This window comes from Cnephaeus nilssonii, assembly GCF_951640355.1.
Source record: "Cnephaeus nilssonii genome assembly, chromosome: 10".
Classification (NCBI taxonomy): domain Eukaryota; kingdom Metazoa; phylum Chordata; class Mammalia; order Chiroptera; family Vespertilionidae; genus Cnephaeus; species Cnephaeus nilssonii.
This window is the reverse complement of record NC_137081.1, coordinates 36,653,546-36,669,934: the sequence shown is the minus strand read 5'-3', so window position 1 is coordinate 36,669,934 and position 16,389 is coordinate 36,653,546. Positions and strand designations below refer to the sequence as shown.

At 54.4% G+C, this 16,389-nt stretch overlaps 1 protein-coding gene across 1 annotated transcript; it reads right to left on the bottom strand.

The window, feature by feature from the left end:
* Positions 1-12,152: 12,152 nt before the first annotated feature.
* On the bottom strand, positions 12,153-15,142 carry NEU4 (neuraminidase 4). Its single transcript, XM_079782726.1, has 4 exons — positions 15,080-15,142; positions 14,618-14,821; positions 14,277-14,532; positions 12,153-13,497 (listed from the first exon to the last, which is right to left on the bottom strand). The coding sequence occupies exons 2-4, from the start codon at positions 14,816-14,818 to the stop codon at positions 12,503-12,505; spliced, it is 1,452 nt and encodes a 483-aa protein (XP_079638852.1). The 5' UTR covers positions 14,819-14,821; positions 15,080-15,142; the 3' UTR covers positions 12,153-12,502.
* Positions 15,143-16,389: the final 1,247 nt, after the last annotated feature.

Sequence of the window (16,389 nt, the reverse complement as noted above, 5' to 3'; positions counted from 1 at the left end):
GGTGATCAGGACAGGGGGGGCAGTTTGGAGTGAGCAGGCCAGCAAGGGGGCAGTTGGGGGTGAGCAGGCCAGTGGGGAGGGGAGGTGGGGGCGAGCAGGCCAGCAAGGGAGGCAGTTGGGGGTGAGCAGGCTGGCACGGGGGGGCAGTTTGGGGTGATCAGGCTGGCGGGGGGGGGGCATTTGGGGTGAGCAGGCCAGCGACGGAGGACAGTTGGAGGTGAGCAGGCCGGCAGGCAGAGTGGTTAGGGACAATCAGGCAGGCAGGCAGGCAGGTGAGCAGCTGGAGCCAGCAGTCCTGGATTGTGAGAGGGATGTCTGACTGCCGGTTTAGGCCCGATCCCTGTAAATCGGCAGTAGGACATCCTTCAAGGGGTCCCAGATTGGAGAGGGTGCAGGCTGGGCTGAGGAACACTCCCCCCCACACACGAATTTCATGCACCAGGCCTCTAGTAATTAAATAATGACAAAAGCTCAAAGAAAGGCCCCCAGTTCTGTCCTGCTCACAAGGTCATGGGGGGAGGGGGAGACCCTGCTGGTGCCGGGCAGATGGAGGGCTCTGGCCGTGATGTCACTATTCAGGAAACACACAGGCCTCCTGAGGCCTCATCTCCGCTCCTGTGGCTCCTCCCACACTCACACAGCCTCCGACTTTAGGGGGCTGCTGGGCACCATCCCCCAGAAGCCCTTTCTGGGCTTCTCACCCCAAGGTCCCACGACACCCTGCCCCCAGACCACCTCAATCTGGCACAGGGCATCCCTGAGAGAGTGTGCCTATATCTGCCCTGCTGTAGCCCTCATGAGTCCCCCACACCTTGGGTCCCTCCTGGGCAGGGGCAGTGCCCCAGGCTGGGGCCAGGCCAGCCAGTGGGTGGGCTGCACCAGGCTACCAGCAAGCAGGCTCAGGGTGCAGCCTGCAAAGAGAATGCCTGGCCCGTCCTCCGGAGGGGACAGGACACCCCCGTGCCGGTTCCCTGACTGCAACGACAGGCCCGCCACTCCCCAGCCCTCTGAGCTCACAGCCTGTGCCTGGCGCCCTGGGGTCCTGTCCTGGGTGTGGTGGGAGGTGGAGCCACCCATCCAGGAAGAGGCAAGGATGCTAGACAAGGTCGCACGTCCGAGGGAACACTGCTGGGAAGTCTGCAGTGAGCATGAGCCTGAAAAACAGAGTAGGTTCCATGGGAAAATACTACAACAAGAACATCCAGTTAAGGAGCAGATATAAAACTAAGATCCCGAAATAGAGGGCTGTCACATATTCAAACACTGACCAGTTAGCTGCTAACTGTTCGCAGAAAATGTGATAGTGTTCCGTCTACAGCAGAACAAAGAAGACAAAATGCCGGCGGCATAAATTTATCAAGAAATGTGCAAACCTGCAGGAGAGCTGGGTGTGGGCCTGACTGACGGGAACACGCACCCTGGTTGGGATGACAAGACACCGCTGAGGTGTCAGCTCTTCCTGGGCTAATTTATAAATTTAACAGGATCCCAACAGAAACCCACATGTCTGACCTGTAAAATTCACGTGGAAAAATGAACGAGTAGCAGCCGCGAAAGCCGTGAAGAGAAAGTGAAAGGCTAGCTTTGTCAGATATAAACTCGCCCCAATTAAAGCAGTGGGATTAGCTCATGAAGAGACAGAAATGAATGGGACCAGGGCAGAAGGTAGACTTTTTGATGAGTAGTGTCGGGACCATACCGCTAGCTGGAAACGCATCCAGGTAGACTCACCTTATGCCACTCACTTGCAGAAATCACCCGGCAACAGGGACGTGAGTGTGAGAGAGGAACCCTACAAGACAGGAGAACACGTGATGAACTATATTCCTCACACTGGCTCAGAATCAAGGCGCCAGGAAAGAGAAGACAGAGCACGTTAGCATGGCAGAACTATCACAGGCCAACTGGGGAGGAGTGTGCAATGTCACACAGAGACCTTTTAGAAATACAGAGACAGCAGCTCACAGGTGCCATGGGAAGGTGAGCAGGAAGTGTGACCAGACAGTACATACATGCACGCAGCATATGTACACATGCACACAACACAAGTGTGCACACGGCACACCCAGGCACATGGAGCAACCACACGCGCATGAGCATGCACACGCCATGCACACACATGCGCACATTGCATTATGGGTACATTGCTTAAACAGTGAAAGCATGTTCAATTTTACTCATAATAAGAAAAGCGCAGGTTACTTGCACCTATCAGCTGGCAAATTGAAAGCTGGGACCAGGCTGCTGGCCAGGACGCAGGAGGCTCCTCGTGCGTGGCCACGGCCAGGGAAGCACAAACTGGAGGACCATCGGGTGACATCCGGCAGTTGGCGAAGCATTTGCCCTTCGACCCATGGAACCCACCTGGAATACCTCCTGGGGCGACTGGATGGCAAAAATATGAACCTCCCTCGGGGTCACTGAGCTGGGTCTGGGGCCACAGACTACTGGGTGGGGGCAGGAGGGCAGCGGAAGCAGCTGGGACACTGGGAGACCCCGGCTCTTGGGGCCAAGGGCAGTGCGGGTCCGTGGGGGGCGGGTGCAGGGGGGAGCCGAAGGCAAGGAGCCCAGCTGGGGTCCTGGCGAAAGACCAGACACACCATTTGAGCATCAAAACCGCCAGCGGCAAAACTAAACATCTAATTGATTAACACATTCTGAGTGTGTTTAAAATCGCCTGAGATCGTATCGATACAAAAAAAAAAAAAAAGACCAAAGCGCGCGCAGAGAGGGGAGGAAGAGTCCCGGCCGCGGCGGCGCAGATAAGAAGTGGAAGCGGACACCTCAGCACTTTGCGCGGCGCCTGCCTTCCCGTAAAGCCGGCCGCCTGCCGCCACTCACTTTTTCCGTTCCCCGCTCTGCCCCAGCCTCGGGTGTCACGGCCGGGCTGGGGCACCTCGCCCACCCCCGCCCACGCGCTCCGGCGGGTCTGTCCCTGCAGCTCCCCGGCGGCGGCTTCGGTGGGGAGCCGGGCGTGGCCGGCCCCGGTCCCCGCCCCAGGCCTGGGCTTCCTGAGCGAGGCCCGCGGATCCTGGCGGGCAGGGGGCCCAGAGCAGGAGGCGAGTGGCAGCAACGGCACCCTGGGCCCCACCAGGCTCCGGGTCCGCGCCCGGCCCTGGAGCCCCACCCTGCAGCCCCTGGCCCTGGGGGACACGCCCACCAGCCCCTGGCCCTCCCAGTCCCAGGTCTGCAGCTCAGGGAGAGGGGTTGGACACCTTGGCTTAAGTGACCGGAGGGACAGAAAAGACAGGTTAGGCCTGTAGGACTCTGGCCAAGGTCTCCTGGAAGGAGGAATGCACAGATCTCCAAGGGAGCTCCCCCTCGGGGTCATGCAGGCAGGGCTGGCGCCAGCGTGGAACCCCGAGGGTCTCAGGCCTAGTGGGTCAGCGGTCCAGCGTGAATGGATCCATCCCCTTTGCATGTGGGTGAGGCTCCGAGTTTTGAAGACTTCAGGATGTGGGGAGTCCTCCTGAGGGTGATCAAGGCCAACACAGTGTTCACCCCAATCACTGGAGCCCCCTAACTGGGGCTCAATCGAACCCTTCCTGAGAGTCCTGTACCCTCTGACCTCAGTCAGGCTGCCCTACCTGCCTGTGGGACCTTGTGTTTGTGACTCCTGAGCCCACTGACTCACTGTGGACAGGGGTGTGGAGCTCCCTTCAGCCTTCGGCTCCCACATCTTGGGGTGCCCTGAGCTCACCACATCTCAGGGGCACCTCCAAGAGCCACTGGAGCAGAAGAATGAGTGGCCGAGCTGTCTGCCCTCAGGCAGGAAGAGACTCTGGGCAGAGGTGGCCACGTGTCCAGGATTTGGCCTTGAAGCCTGATGTCTGCCATGGGGTGGCCGCTCAGTCCACCCCAGGAGCCACTTCCCAGCCTCCCCCACCCTTTGGCTCCTCCCAGCCAGAGGTCTTGGCCAGGCACACAGATCCCCAGGACTCAGCTCTTGTTGGTCTTCAGGCAAAATGAAGCCAGCCTGGGGGTTCGGCCTGGATGGCGGGAGCTGCCTGGGCCCCTGCCTTGGGCACAAATTAATGGTTGTTTTTTTGTTATGTTTTTATCTCATTTGAATTCCAAAAATAAATTGTTATATGGAACATTATCCAACTGTTAAAATAATTTTTAAAGTTTGTACATCAATGCACAATAGCCAACAGATGGCAGCAGCCCCAATGTCCGTGGAGGGATGAAAGGACTGTCGAATTGGGTCCCTCCACACAGCCCAGTATGATTGAGTCTGAAAAGGGAGCACAGACTGAGACCTGCTCCGACATGACAGGACCCTGAGGACTGACGCTCAGTGCAATAAGCCAGACACAGAAGGACAAACATGATGTGATTCCACTGATTTGAGGTTCCTGGAGGAGTCAGGTTCACAGAGACAGAGTAGGGGGACCGGAGTGGGGAGAGGGGAGAAAGAGTGTTTAATAGGGACAGAGGGTCAGTTTGGGAAGATGACCATGTCTGGGCTAGGAGGTCAGCCCCTGAGCCACAGGGACTGTCAGGGCACCTGGACCAGATGCAGTGGTGGGATGACGCATGGGTGGCCTGCAGTTCAGAAAGGGACTGATGTACAGAAGGGAACACAGGCGGGGGAGAGGGGGCAGAGGGAGAGGTCCCTGAGTCAGTCAGGGTTCTCCAGAGGAACAGAACCTGTAGGATGTGTGTATAGAGATTTATGTTAAAGGAACTGGCTCATGCTATTGTGGCAAGTCAGCAGCTGGAGACCCAGGAGCTTGAGTCCGAAGGCTGTCAGGAGGCAGAAGTCCCTCTTCCTCAGGGGACCTCAGTCTCTTCTCCTAAACCTCACATGATTGGATGAGGCCCACCACATCACGAAGGGCATTTGCTTTATCCAATGTCTGCTGATTTAAATGCCAATCTCATCACTTAAAAAAAAAAAAAAAAAGGTGGGCGGGGGAGAAAACCTTCACAGAAACATCTAGACTGGCATTTGACCAAAAGCTGGATACTGTGCCTAGCCAAGTTGACACATAAAATTAACCACACCATCTCCAAGCCAAGATAAGAGTGGAAAGACAAGAATGAAACCCAGGCTTCCATATATCCCCAAATCCTCAGGCTCATGGGGGCAGCTGGGCCTCCCCACAGCCAGAGCCCTGTTGCTCCCTCCAGGGCCGAGAGGTCCAGCTGGGAGGTCAATTGCAGGGCCACAGACTGAAGGATGTGACATCTTGGTTTCTTCCAAGTTTTGGCAATTATGAACAAGCTGCTATAAACATCCGTGGGCAGGTTTCCATGTAAACATACGTCTTCAACTTCTTTGGGTAAATGCCAAGGAGCACAATGCTGGATCCTATGGTAGGAGTCTGTTTTGTTTTGTAAGAAACCACCACACTGTCTCCCGAGTGGGGGCACCATTGTGCATTCCCGCCAGCATGAGTGAGAAGCCTGCTGCTCCCGGCATTTGATGCTGTCAGTGTTCCGGCAAAATTTTGGCCATTCTGATAGATGTGCAGTGGCATCTCACTGCTGTTTTATTCTGCATTTCCCTGGTGACATGCTATGCGGCATCTTTTTATAGACGTACTTGCCATAATATGCAAACGAGGTTTAAAACTCAACGCTATGAAAACAAGCAACCCAGCTGAAAAATAGGCAAAGACCTGGACCCCTCACCAAAGAAGATACACAGATGGTAAAGCCATGGTGGAAGATGGTTTGGCAATTTCGTACAAAGTGAAACTACCAGCTACGAGTCTTGCCACAATTTTCCTACAGTCGGTGGCTTGTCTTTTCATTCTCTTAACGTGTGGTGTCAACTTTTCTCATCGAATTGCCCTTTCACGGATCGTGCTTTAGGTGTTGTGTCAGTATGCTTGGTGAACTTTACTTCTTAAAATGTACCTAATTCCTTGGCTCTTTAACGGTTTCTCCTCCCAGGAGCAGCGCCCACAGTGTCAGCCCCATGCTCTCCCCAGGGACACACGACGTGTGCTGGTCCGTTCTTAGTGTTTGACAGGATTCGCTAGGAAAGCCACAGACGCCTGGAGTGTACCTAGTGTGCAGATTTTAAATGATAGATTCCATTTCTTTACCAAGATTCTCCAGATTTCCCCTTTCATCTTGTGTCAGTTCCAATGTCATATTTTTCCAAAACTTGTCCATTTTATCTAAATTTTCAACTTTATTAGCATAAAGTTGCTCCTCAAGTCCCCTTGAAATCTTTGAGTGTCTGTAGGGTCCCGTATGTCCTTTCTCATTCCTGGCATTGGTTATTTGTGGGCACTGAGAGAGAGAAAGAGAGAGAGAGAGAGAGAGAGATCAGTTGCCTTCTGTACCATCCCTGACGGGGATCAAACCCGAAACCCAGGTATGTGCCCTGATTGGGGATCGAACCAGCAACCTTTCGGTGCATGGGACGATGGTCAACCAACTAAGCCACTTCAGCTGGACTATTCTCTTCCTTTCTTCGTGACCAGCCTATCAGGAGTTTGTTCATTTTATTAGTTTTTTCAAAACCCAACCTTTGGCTTTCTTTGCTCTCTTGTGGGATTTTCCTGTCCCACTGCTCTGCTCTTTGTCATTTCCTCCTTCTGCTTTGTCTGGACCAAATACGCTGACCTTTTTCTCGAGAGAGCAGGACTGTCATCTTCCTTCTGTTCTAACATGTGCATTTCCCTCTAATTCTGGTTTCAGCATCATCCCACAAGTTTTGTGTAGTGTTTGCATAATTAATTTCAAAATCTCTTCTAATCTCCACTATGGGTTCTTTGAACTGTGAGTTATTTAGAATACTGTTTCTAAATTCTTAAACATATGAAGATGTTTAATTATCCTTTGTTTAATTTCTGGCTCAATTTCCCTGTGGTTTTTCAAGTCTTTGAAGCCTGTGGGGATTTAATTTTGTATCTTGGTGCGTTTGGAAAGATGGCACCTCCTGCAGGTGTTTTGTGCCCTGTCTGCAGGTGTCAATATAGTTTAGCTTGTTAGGCAGGTTGGCCACACCTGCCCTGTCCCTACTGATTTTATTGTTGTCTGCTAGTTCTGTCAATTACTGAGAGACTCGTGTCTAAAACTTGCTATTATAATTGTGGGTCTATTTTCCCCAATATATCTGTCCATTTTTGTTTCACTTTTTGAGGCATAATATTGGGTACATACAAACTTAATACTGCTATAATTTTCTGTTGAGTGAAAACATGTCCCTTTATATGTTTGGCTGTAAGGTCCTTGACTGATAGAAACACAGCGCCACCAGCTGTTTCCTGGGCTATTTTTTTCTTTTAGCCTCCAACCTTTCTCTTTCCATCTTCTGTCTGCTGACAGGGGGATATCGCTGGGTTTGGGGTGGGGTTTACTGTTGTTGTTTTGCTTTCTGCCATGACCGTTTTGTCTGTTAATAGGAATGTTAGTCAATTTACATTAATGTAATTCTGATATGCTTGTATTTCGATTGGTTTCTTAATTTTTTTTTCTCTTTATCTTACCAGTTCGGTGTGTATTTTCTCTCATTCATTGTCTTTTTTTACAAAAAATAAATCTTTATTGTTCAGACTATTACAATTGTTCCTCTTTTTCCCCACCATAGCTCCCCTCCACCTGGTTCCCACCCCACCCTCTGCCCTTACCCTCCTCCCCACTGTCTTCATCCATAGGTGTTCGATTTTTGTCCAGTCTCTTCCCGCACCCCCCGCACCCCTTTCCCCCAGAGAATTGTCAGTCCACTCCCTTTCTACGCCCCTGATTCTATTATATTCACCAGTTTATTCTGTTCATCAGATTTTTTATTCACTTGATTTTTAGATTCACTTGTTGATAGATATCTATTTGTTGTTCATAATTTTTATCTTTACCTTTTTCTTCTTCTTCCCCTTCTTAAAGAATACCTTTCAGCATTTCATATAATACTGGTTTGGCGGTGATGAACTCCTTTAGCTTTTTCTTATCTGTGAAGCTCTTTATCTGACCTTCAATTCTGAATGATAGCTTTGCTAGGTAGAGTAATCTTGGTTATAGGTTCTTGCTATTCATCACTTTGAATATTTCTTGCCACTCCCGTCTGGCCTGCATAGTTTCTGTTGAGAAATCAGTTGACAGATGTATGGGTGCTCCCTTGTAGGTAACTAACTGTTTTTCTCTTGCTGCTTTTAAGATTCTCTCTTTGTCTTTTGCCCTTGGCATTTTAATTATGATGTGTCTTGATGTGGTCCTCTTTGGATTCCTTTTGTTTGGGGTTCTGTGTGCTTCCTGGACTTGTAAGTCTATTTCTTTCACCAGGTGGGGGAAGTTTTCTGTCATTATTTCTTCAAATAGGTTTTCAGTATCTTGCTCTCTCTCTTCTTCTGGCACCTCCATAATTCAGATGTTGGTACGCTTGAAGTTGTCCCAGAGGCTCCTTACACTATCTTCATATTTTTGGATTCTTTTTTTTTTTCTTTTCCTGTTGGGTGTTTTTTACTTCTTTGTATTTCAAATCTTTGACTTGATTCTTGCGATCCTCCAATCTGTTGTTGGAACTCTGTATATTATTTTTTATTTCAGTCAGTGTATGCTTAATTTCTAGTTGGTCCCTTTTCATATCCTCGAGGGTCTCGTTAAATTTATCGGCCTTTTTTAGAAAATTCTTGAAAAACCTTATAACTGTGGTTTTGAACTCTATATCCAGTAGTTTGCCTTCCTCCATTTCTTTCATTTGTGACCTGTTTCTTTGCCTCCGCATTTTGGCTGCTTCCCTGAGTTGATAGAGTGGCTTTGTGTGCTAGGTGTCCTATAGGGCCCAGTGGCTCAGCCTTCCCAGTTACCTGAGGTGGACACTCTTGGTGCACCCCTTTGTGGGCTGTGTGCACAGTCTTGTTATAGTTAAGCCTTGATTGATGTTGGTATCACTGGGAGGAATTGATCTCCAGGCCAACTGGCTGTGAGGATCAGCTGTGTCTACGCTGGGAGAACTTCTGTGCTGGAGACACCCTTATGAGACAAGACTTGCAAAAGCATCTGTGCTCAGCTTGGATGGGGTGGAGTCTCAGGGCGGAGCAGACAGCATTGGCTTCCCGTCAGCTCTTTTCTAAGACGCCCCTGGGTCTCAGTGTCCCGCGGTAATCGCTGCAAGCACCTCTGAAAGAAAACCACCCTCGAGTTTCACCCGCTGCCAGACAGTCCAGTTTCTCCCCCAAATGAGTCTGGGTCCCCAGAGTCTCACCCAGAACCATCGGGAGCTATTGTCTCCCTCCCGGTTGAGAAAGACATCCGCGTACTCAGTTGCCAGCCCTCTCCGTGCACGCGTCTCAGTACCTCTGCCTTCCGCAGCTCCTCTGAGTCTCAGTATGCTTTTCTCTTTCCTTCTAGTTGTAGAATTTCCACTCAGCCAGCCTTCCTGTGGTTCTGGATGATGTCCGTTTTGTCTTTTAGTTGTAGTTTTGAAATTGTTGTGTGAGGCAGCAGTTTAGGTATTTACCTATGCCGCCATCTTGGTTTCCCTTCTAGTTGTAGTTTTGAAGTGGTTGTGTGCGGCAGCAAGTTCAGGTGTTTACCTATGCCGCCATCTTGGTTTCTCCTCTGTGTCTCATTCCTTGCCTTTTTAAAATTGAGCACTTTCTATTTTATTTTCCCATTTGTCACCTCTATTAATTTGGTGATTACACAGTTTTGCTGTTCTTTCAGCATTTGCCCTAGAGATCCAGACCCCAGCCTTGGCCAACATGCATGGGTGCATTTCCCTCTCCTTGGACAGGACAAGGATCTCTGAGCTCTTCCGTCCCATTTGCTGCCCACTCAGCTTAACGCTGCTCTTATTCCATATTTAAGTCTATGCACATTGAAACTTCCCGAGGAATCATTGTCAGTTCACAGTCAGGTTCATCCAGATTTATCGACTGTGTGCGTTGCCGCTGCTGTCCCGTGACGTTCCATCTGGAGTCACAGTCCTTCCATTGAAACAACGAGCTTTCATGGTTTCTTTAGCACGTCTGCTGGTGACAAGCTAATTCATTTTCATGTATGTGAGAACGTCCCTATTTTTCCTTCGTTCTTGAAGAATGCTTTTTCTAAGCATAGAATTCCAGGTTGGTGGCTATTTCCTCTCAGCACTTTTGAAGGAACCACATCATTGTTTCCCAGTTTCCATGGTTTCTGGTGAGAAGTCAAATTCCAACTAAATGTTGTCACAAATCGGGTACTTAGACAACAGGTGGTCATTCTCTCCCAGTTCTGGAGGCCAGAAGTCCGACACCAAGGTGTGACCAGGCGTGCTCCCAGAGGACGGTCCTCCCTGCGGCCTCGGTTTCCGGGGCCCCGGGTGCTCCTCCAAGTCTCTGTCTCTGTCTTCAGTGCCTCCTCCTGAGTGTCCTTTTCTGTCTCTTATAAGGACACTCCCATCTGACTTAGGACCTCATCCAGGGTGATCTCATCTCAACCCTTATCTCCATCACACCTGCAAAGAACTTGTTTCCAAATAAGTCACAATCTGAGGTTCTGGGTGGACATGAATTTGGGAGGCATTACTCACCCAGTCCAGAACTGAATGACGGGACATGGGCCATACACACCTGTAAGTTCTATAGCTCCAGACTGACTGTCCCCCTGGGATGCGCAGAAGGGGTGGTCGGCCTGAGTTGGGGTTCCTGGGTGAGTGCAGGCAGGCTCAGGCCACTGACAGGCCCTGGATCCAAGCTCCTGTGCTGCCGCTGCCTGGAGCCCAGAGGTGACTCCAGAAAGGTGGCCATGCTTATAGGGGACTGAGAATGAAGGTAAGTGATGAGGGGCCACCTTGTTCCCATGGGGACTGGCTGCCCTGCATTCCCTAGGCAGCTGTAGGCCCTGGGAGGCTCCAAAGCCTCCTGGATACCCCCACCTTTTGGGCAGGTTACCCAGCAGAGTCCTTGTAAAGAAATTATGTCCAGCTGAAACCGGTTTGGCTCATGGATAGAGCGTCGGCCTGCGGACTGAAGGGTCCCGGGTTCGATTCCGGTCAAGGGCATGTACCTTGGTTGCAGGCACATCCCCAGTAGGGGGTGTGCAGAAAGCAGCTGATTGATGTTTCTCTCTCATTGATGTTTCTAACTCTCTATCCCTCTCCCTTCCTCTCTGTAAAAAAAATCAATAAAATATATATTTTTTTAAAAGAAATTATGTCCAGGCTGGTGGGGGGTGGGGCACAAAAGGTAGATGACTGGAGTGTGACAGTCAGGAAAGCTAAAACACAGTCAAATCTTTTTAAAAGAAGAAAAAGTCAGAAACACCAAAAGGAACATCATGGTTATGGCTTGGGGGCAGAGGGGGGAAGGTCATATGGGATCTTTTTGTAAAATTTTTTTTATTGATTTGAGAGAGAGAGACATCTATTTGTTGTTCCACTTATTTATGCGTTCATTGGTTAATTCTTATATGTGCCATAATCAGGGATCAAGCCCACACCTATGGCATATGGGGACAATACTCTGGCTAACTGAGCTACCCGGCCAGGGCACATTTTTATTTTGTCTTTATAGTTTCCTACATACCCAAATTTTTTACAATTAACATATTTTTTTGTTGTTGTTGTTAATCCTCACCCGAGGATATTTTTCCATTGATTTTTAGAGAGAGTGGAAGGGAGGGGGAGAGACAGAGAGAGAGAAACATCGATGTGAGAGAGACATATGGATTGGTTGCCTCCCACATATGCCCCGGGGGTGGGGATCAAGCCTGCAACCCAGGTACATGCCCTTAACCAGAATTGAATCTGGGACGCTTCAGTCCGCAGGCCGACACTCTATCCACTGAGCAAACCGGCTAGGGCAAGCATATTTTATTTTTATAACCAAAAATGAAGAAGAAATAAAAAGGAGCTTCCATGAGGAAACAGGGAGCAGGTTGTGGGAGGTGACCCTGCTCGCTACACTCCAATGGGAAATGCAGACACGCAGGGCAGCCCATGTGCAGACCAGACAGCTCTGGGGGCTGCCATACTGAGACCTGCTTTTCCTGCCCTCATCCTGCCCCACCCCTGACGCCCTGGGCTTGGAGAGTCTGGCCAGTGGGGTGGGGATAGGGAACAGACGATGCAACAAGATTGGGCTGGTGGTCAGAGGCGTGAGCTAGAGAACCGGGTGCCCTCCCTAGGGCTTTGGCAGGGAAAGAACTCAAGAGAAACTTCTCTGGGCATAAGTGCACAACACCTTTATTTCCCGTCCAGAAACCAGAGAGCAGAGTGAGATTAAAGAGCCAGACACCAGGACAGTGCAGCACCTTGTTCTAGTCTAAGGGTCCCCAGACACCCTTACCCACAGCCCATCGCCTGCCCCTACAAGGCTGAGAGCCCACCTCCCCTGGCTTCCAGCTGTGAGCTCCCTTCTCAAAGCCCAGTCCTGCTTGTTTGACAGTATTAAAATGGAACTTCTGTGTCATTGCACAGGGTCCTTCATGAAGACCTACCCTCACGGCTCTCCATAAAGAAGGGACCACCCAGAGCTCCATCCAGGGATCACCCAGAGCTCCATCCAGGCCCTTGCCCTCCCCACTCCTCCTAGGCGCACCTGGCCAGGCCTGGTCAGAGGGCCCTTCAGGAAGGCCAGCACTGCTCCCGGGGCTTGCTCCCCAGGCCAGTTGGCTCGGGGCCCGGAAGCACATTCTCTAGGACCTCGCGCAGGGAGAACATGCAGAAGGAGATCTCCTCGTAGGACACCCTGGCTCCGCTCTCATATAGACAGGCGAAGGTCAGGGCGCCCTCAGGGGTGGGCCCGATGGATGCCAGGTCAGAGTAGCCGCTGGGGCCCTGGTAGATCACCCAAGGCTCCGTCCAGCTGTGGGGGTCCAGGGGGGACCTGTTCAGGTGGACACCCATATGGAGCCGAGCCCTGCGCCCCGCTGGGTGGGAATACAGCAGCCACGTGGGGCTCTGAGGCAGGGCGGCAGGGAGCCTAGGGAGCTGCAGGGACCAGGCCCTCCTGTCCCCACCGAGCTCAGGCCCTGGGCTGGGGTCCCCTGATCCCTCTGTCCCGCCCCCACATCTCTCTGTCCCACCCAGCCCCCCACCCCTTTGGGTGTCTCCAGCCCCCTCCTCTGGGGATTCCTGGGCTCCAGGACAGAGATTTGGAGGAAAGGGAGTCTTCCTGGAGCCCACTGACCATCCCTCATCGCCAGGCCTATTAGAGGGTGGGGCTGGGAAGCCCAGGATGCTGCCCTGGCAACCCCGGGCAGTCTCGGCCAGGGTGGGCACCAGCTCTCCCGGCAGGAAGGAGGTGCCCTCATCTGTGCTGAGGGCCTGCACACGGCTGCCCAGGGGGCTCCGGGCATTGCAGTAGAGGACACTGCCCGCCTGCCCCGCATCCACCACGGCCAGCTGACACTCTCCCGAGCGCAGGTTGGGCAGGAGGCCGCCATGGTGCCAGGTCTGGCCATGGTCATCGCTGTAGAAGGTGAAGGCGTGGGGGCTGGTCCTGCAGATCTTGCCGAAGCACTCACGCCGGTCCACGTGGTAGGTGTAGGCTGGCACCAGCAGGCGGCCCGAGCGCAGCTGGATGCCGTGGCCTGGGCCCACGGCAAACGTGGCCCAGTCTGCAGATGGGAGGGGCTGCTGGTTACCTCAGGAGCCGACAGCCACAGCCGCAGGTGGTGGGGAGGATGGGGGGCAGTGCCCGACCAGGGAGCAGTTTGTGAGGGAGCCACCCGTTGACCGTGCCTCCGCCCTCCACTCCTTCAAGCCACCCTGAGTCCTCTGGGGCTGGACAAGCCTCCTGAGAACGTTAGCACCAGTGGGAGCCCAGGCAGGCCACTTGGCCAGGTTCCCAGCATGTGAGCAGGTGGCCATTGTGAGCATTGTCCCCGCAGGAGCAGCTGAGGGATGTGGGGTGGGGGGGGGGGAGGGCGGAGCTTCAGGACTGGGTAGCCCCGCCAGCCTGGGCCAGTCCCCTGGGGTGGGGTCCACACCAACAGGTAGCCCTTTGATTAGCTCCAGGTCTCAGAGCCGCCCCCTGACAGGGTTGGGGTGGCCCCAGAGGCAGTGGTAAGGTCAACCTGCCTGCAACCCCCGCTGAGGAGGAGGAGGAGGAGGAGGAGGAGGAAGTGGTTAAGGAGGGAGGCCTTGGGGTTTGGGGGCTCAGATCAAGACACAGCTCAGGAAGATGAACAGACTGCTCCTTCTGGCGTGGCCAGCACCCGTTTGCGGACTCGGGGGTGGAGGATGGTACAGCCTCCAGGGTCCTTAGGCTGGGGGCGGGGGCGGGGCCGGGCAGCCGAGGGACCACTAGCCAGACCCGCCCCCACCAGCGGGGAGGACCCACCCCACCCCGTGCAGGCCCGCCCCCGGGTGTACACCGGCGCCTGTGCCCGCCTACCCCGCTCGGTGGCGCCCACCGCCTCCGCCGTGAGGTCCCGCGCGCTGCCCCAGGTGCGCCCCGCGTCCCGGCTGGTCACGCAGCAGAGGCGCGCGGCGTTCCTGCCCGTGGCTATCTGCGCCACCTCGGGGGTTTGGCCGCGTACGGCCACGAAGAAGAGGAAGACGGTGCCGGTGCGCGCATCGTGCACGGGGCAGGGGTTCATGGACCGGTGCTCCTCCAGGGCCGCGGAGCCCAGCACTTGGGCGGCGCCCCACTGCCGGGAAGGGGGAGGGGTGAGGGCGGGGGCAGCCTCAGTTTCCCGTCCGCACCGGGCACCCCCCCCCCGCAAGGTCACTCACCCGCACGGAGCCCCCCGCCAGCGTGCCGCACCTCTGCACCAGGCGGTGGGCGTGCGCGTCGTTGGGGCTGAGCCGCTGCTCCGCGAAGGCCAGCAGGGTGGGCCCGGGGGTCACGGGCAGCAGCGCGGGCACACGGTAGGTCAGGCCGCTCCTCTCGCTCTGGAAGAGCACGGTCCGCGTGGGGACTCTGGGGGTCCCCATGCCCTGCGGGCCCGGGACAGCGGCTCAGCGGTCAGGGTCCAGGCGCACTCCCCTCCCCCCGTCCGATGGGGGAGGGGCTTTGTAGGTGCAGACGCGCTGAACCACACCAGACGCCTCCCTGCACCCACCTCGAACCGCTCTGGCCCAGGCTCCCCGCCCACCTCTTCTTCACGGCACCCCCAAATTGGCCCCTTCCTGCTGTCAACATAGCCCGCAGAGGGAAAGCAGGGAGCCTGGCCAGAGCCCCCTCACCCTACACACCTGTGTGCCTGGGGCAGGTCAGCACCACCCGCCCAGGAGGCCAGCCAAGTGCACACTCAGGACCCAACGTTTTGGACAAGGAGGGGTTTAGTGTTCCTAAATAGGGGCCCCACAACCGCGGGAGCCAGCCCCACAAACACAGAGAGGCACAGGAACTGACACACCAGTCAGAAAAACAAAAACAAAACCAGGGAGAGACTTACACACGAAGCAGAGACACATGCAGATGCACACACATCCCCACAGATACCCACACAGATACACACTTGGGAGACAAACACCCACAGTCACGTTCCACACACAAGAGGAAGGCACCCTAGCTGCTGCCACCACTCATCTCAGACCTGCAGGGTCACCAGGGTCAGGAGGTTCTGGGGAGTAGCCAGGAGAGGTGGGGATCACCTGCTGGCCAAGGTGGCCCCAGCAGGTCTGCAGAGAAGGGGCCTGGACTCCAGGCCCCAGAGGGACATCTGCGGGGGCAGGTGACCCGCCACCCTGTCCCTGGGGCTCCTGAGAGAGGCTGGGGGTCCTGGGGAGGTCCAACAGAGCCACTGCTACCCACAGGGGCCCCCAACAGCTCCCACACTCGCACACGTGCCTCAGAGACCTAGGAATGGTGTAGGCCAGAGGAGCAGTGACAGGAACCCCAAGGAGGCCAGAGAGGCCACCATCCTACAGTCCTGCTCCTGCCCCATCCCAGCAGAGAGGAGCCACAGGAGATGGGAAGTAGGTGGGGGGGGCGGGGAGGGGAAAGGGGGGGACTCTAGTCTGTGCACTGAGGCCCAGTGTATTGAACTTGAAAGCAGGAAGCAGGTGTGGGTGTCACATGTCCCTCCGGGTTGAATGGATACAGCAGGACATTCTCTCCACTTGGCTCCCTCCCCAGGGCCTGGGACCACCCGAGCTGGTATCAGCAGAACAGGCAGCCCAGGCCCACGCCTGGCCTGGGGATAGAGCGGCAGAGCGGGAGGCTCCCAAGACCAGCTGCTGTGTCTGCTGGCTGCACAGAGCAGGACAGGGCTGCCCAGCTCTTGGAGCATCCTTGCCCCGACCTGAGCCCCAAAGTTCTGGGGAGGCCCCCCTTGTAGGAGGAAGTACCAGGTCTCCCAGGCAGCTGTCCCTTCCCAGTGTGGCCAGTTCAGCAGATTAAGTCTGGGCGCCCATCTACCTCCACAGGGGGGCCTTTCTTGGGGGCAGCACATCGCAGAAGGGAAGCTGAGGCCCAGGGAGGCCATGGGACCCCCAAGAGAACCTGGTCCCCTGACCTTGGATCCCGGGCAAGTTGTTGGGGCTTACCCTAGACCTGCCTG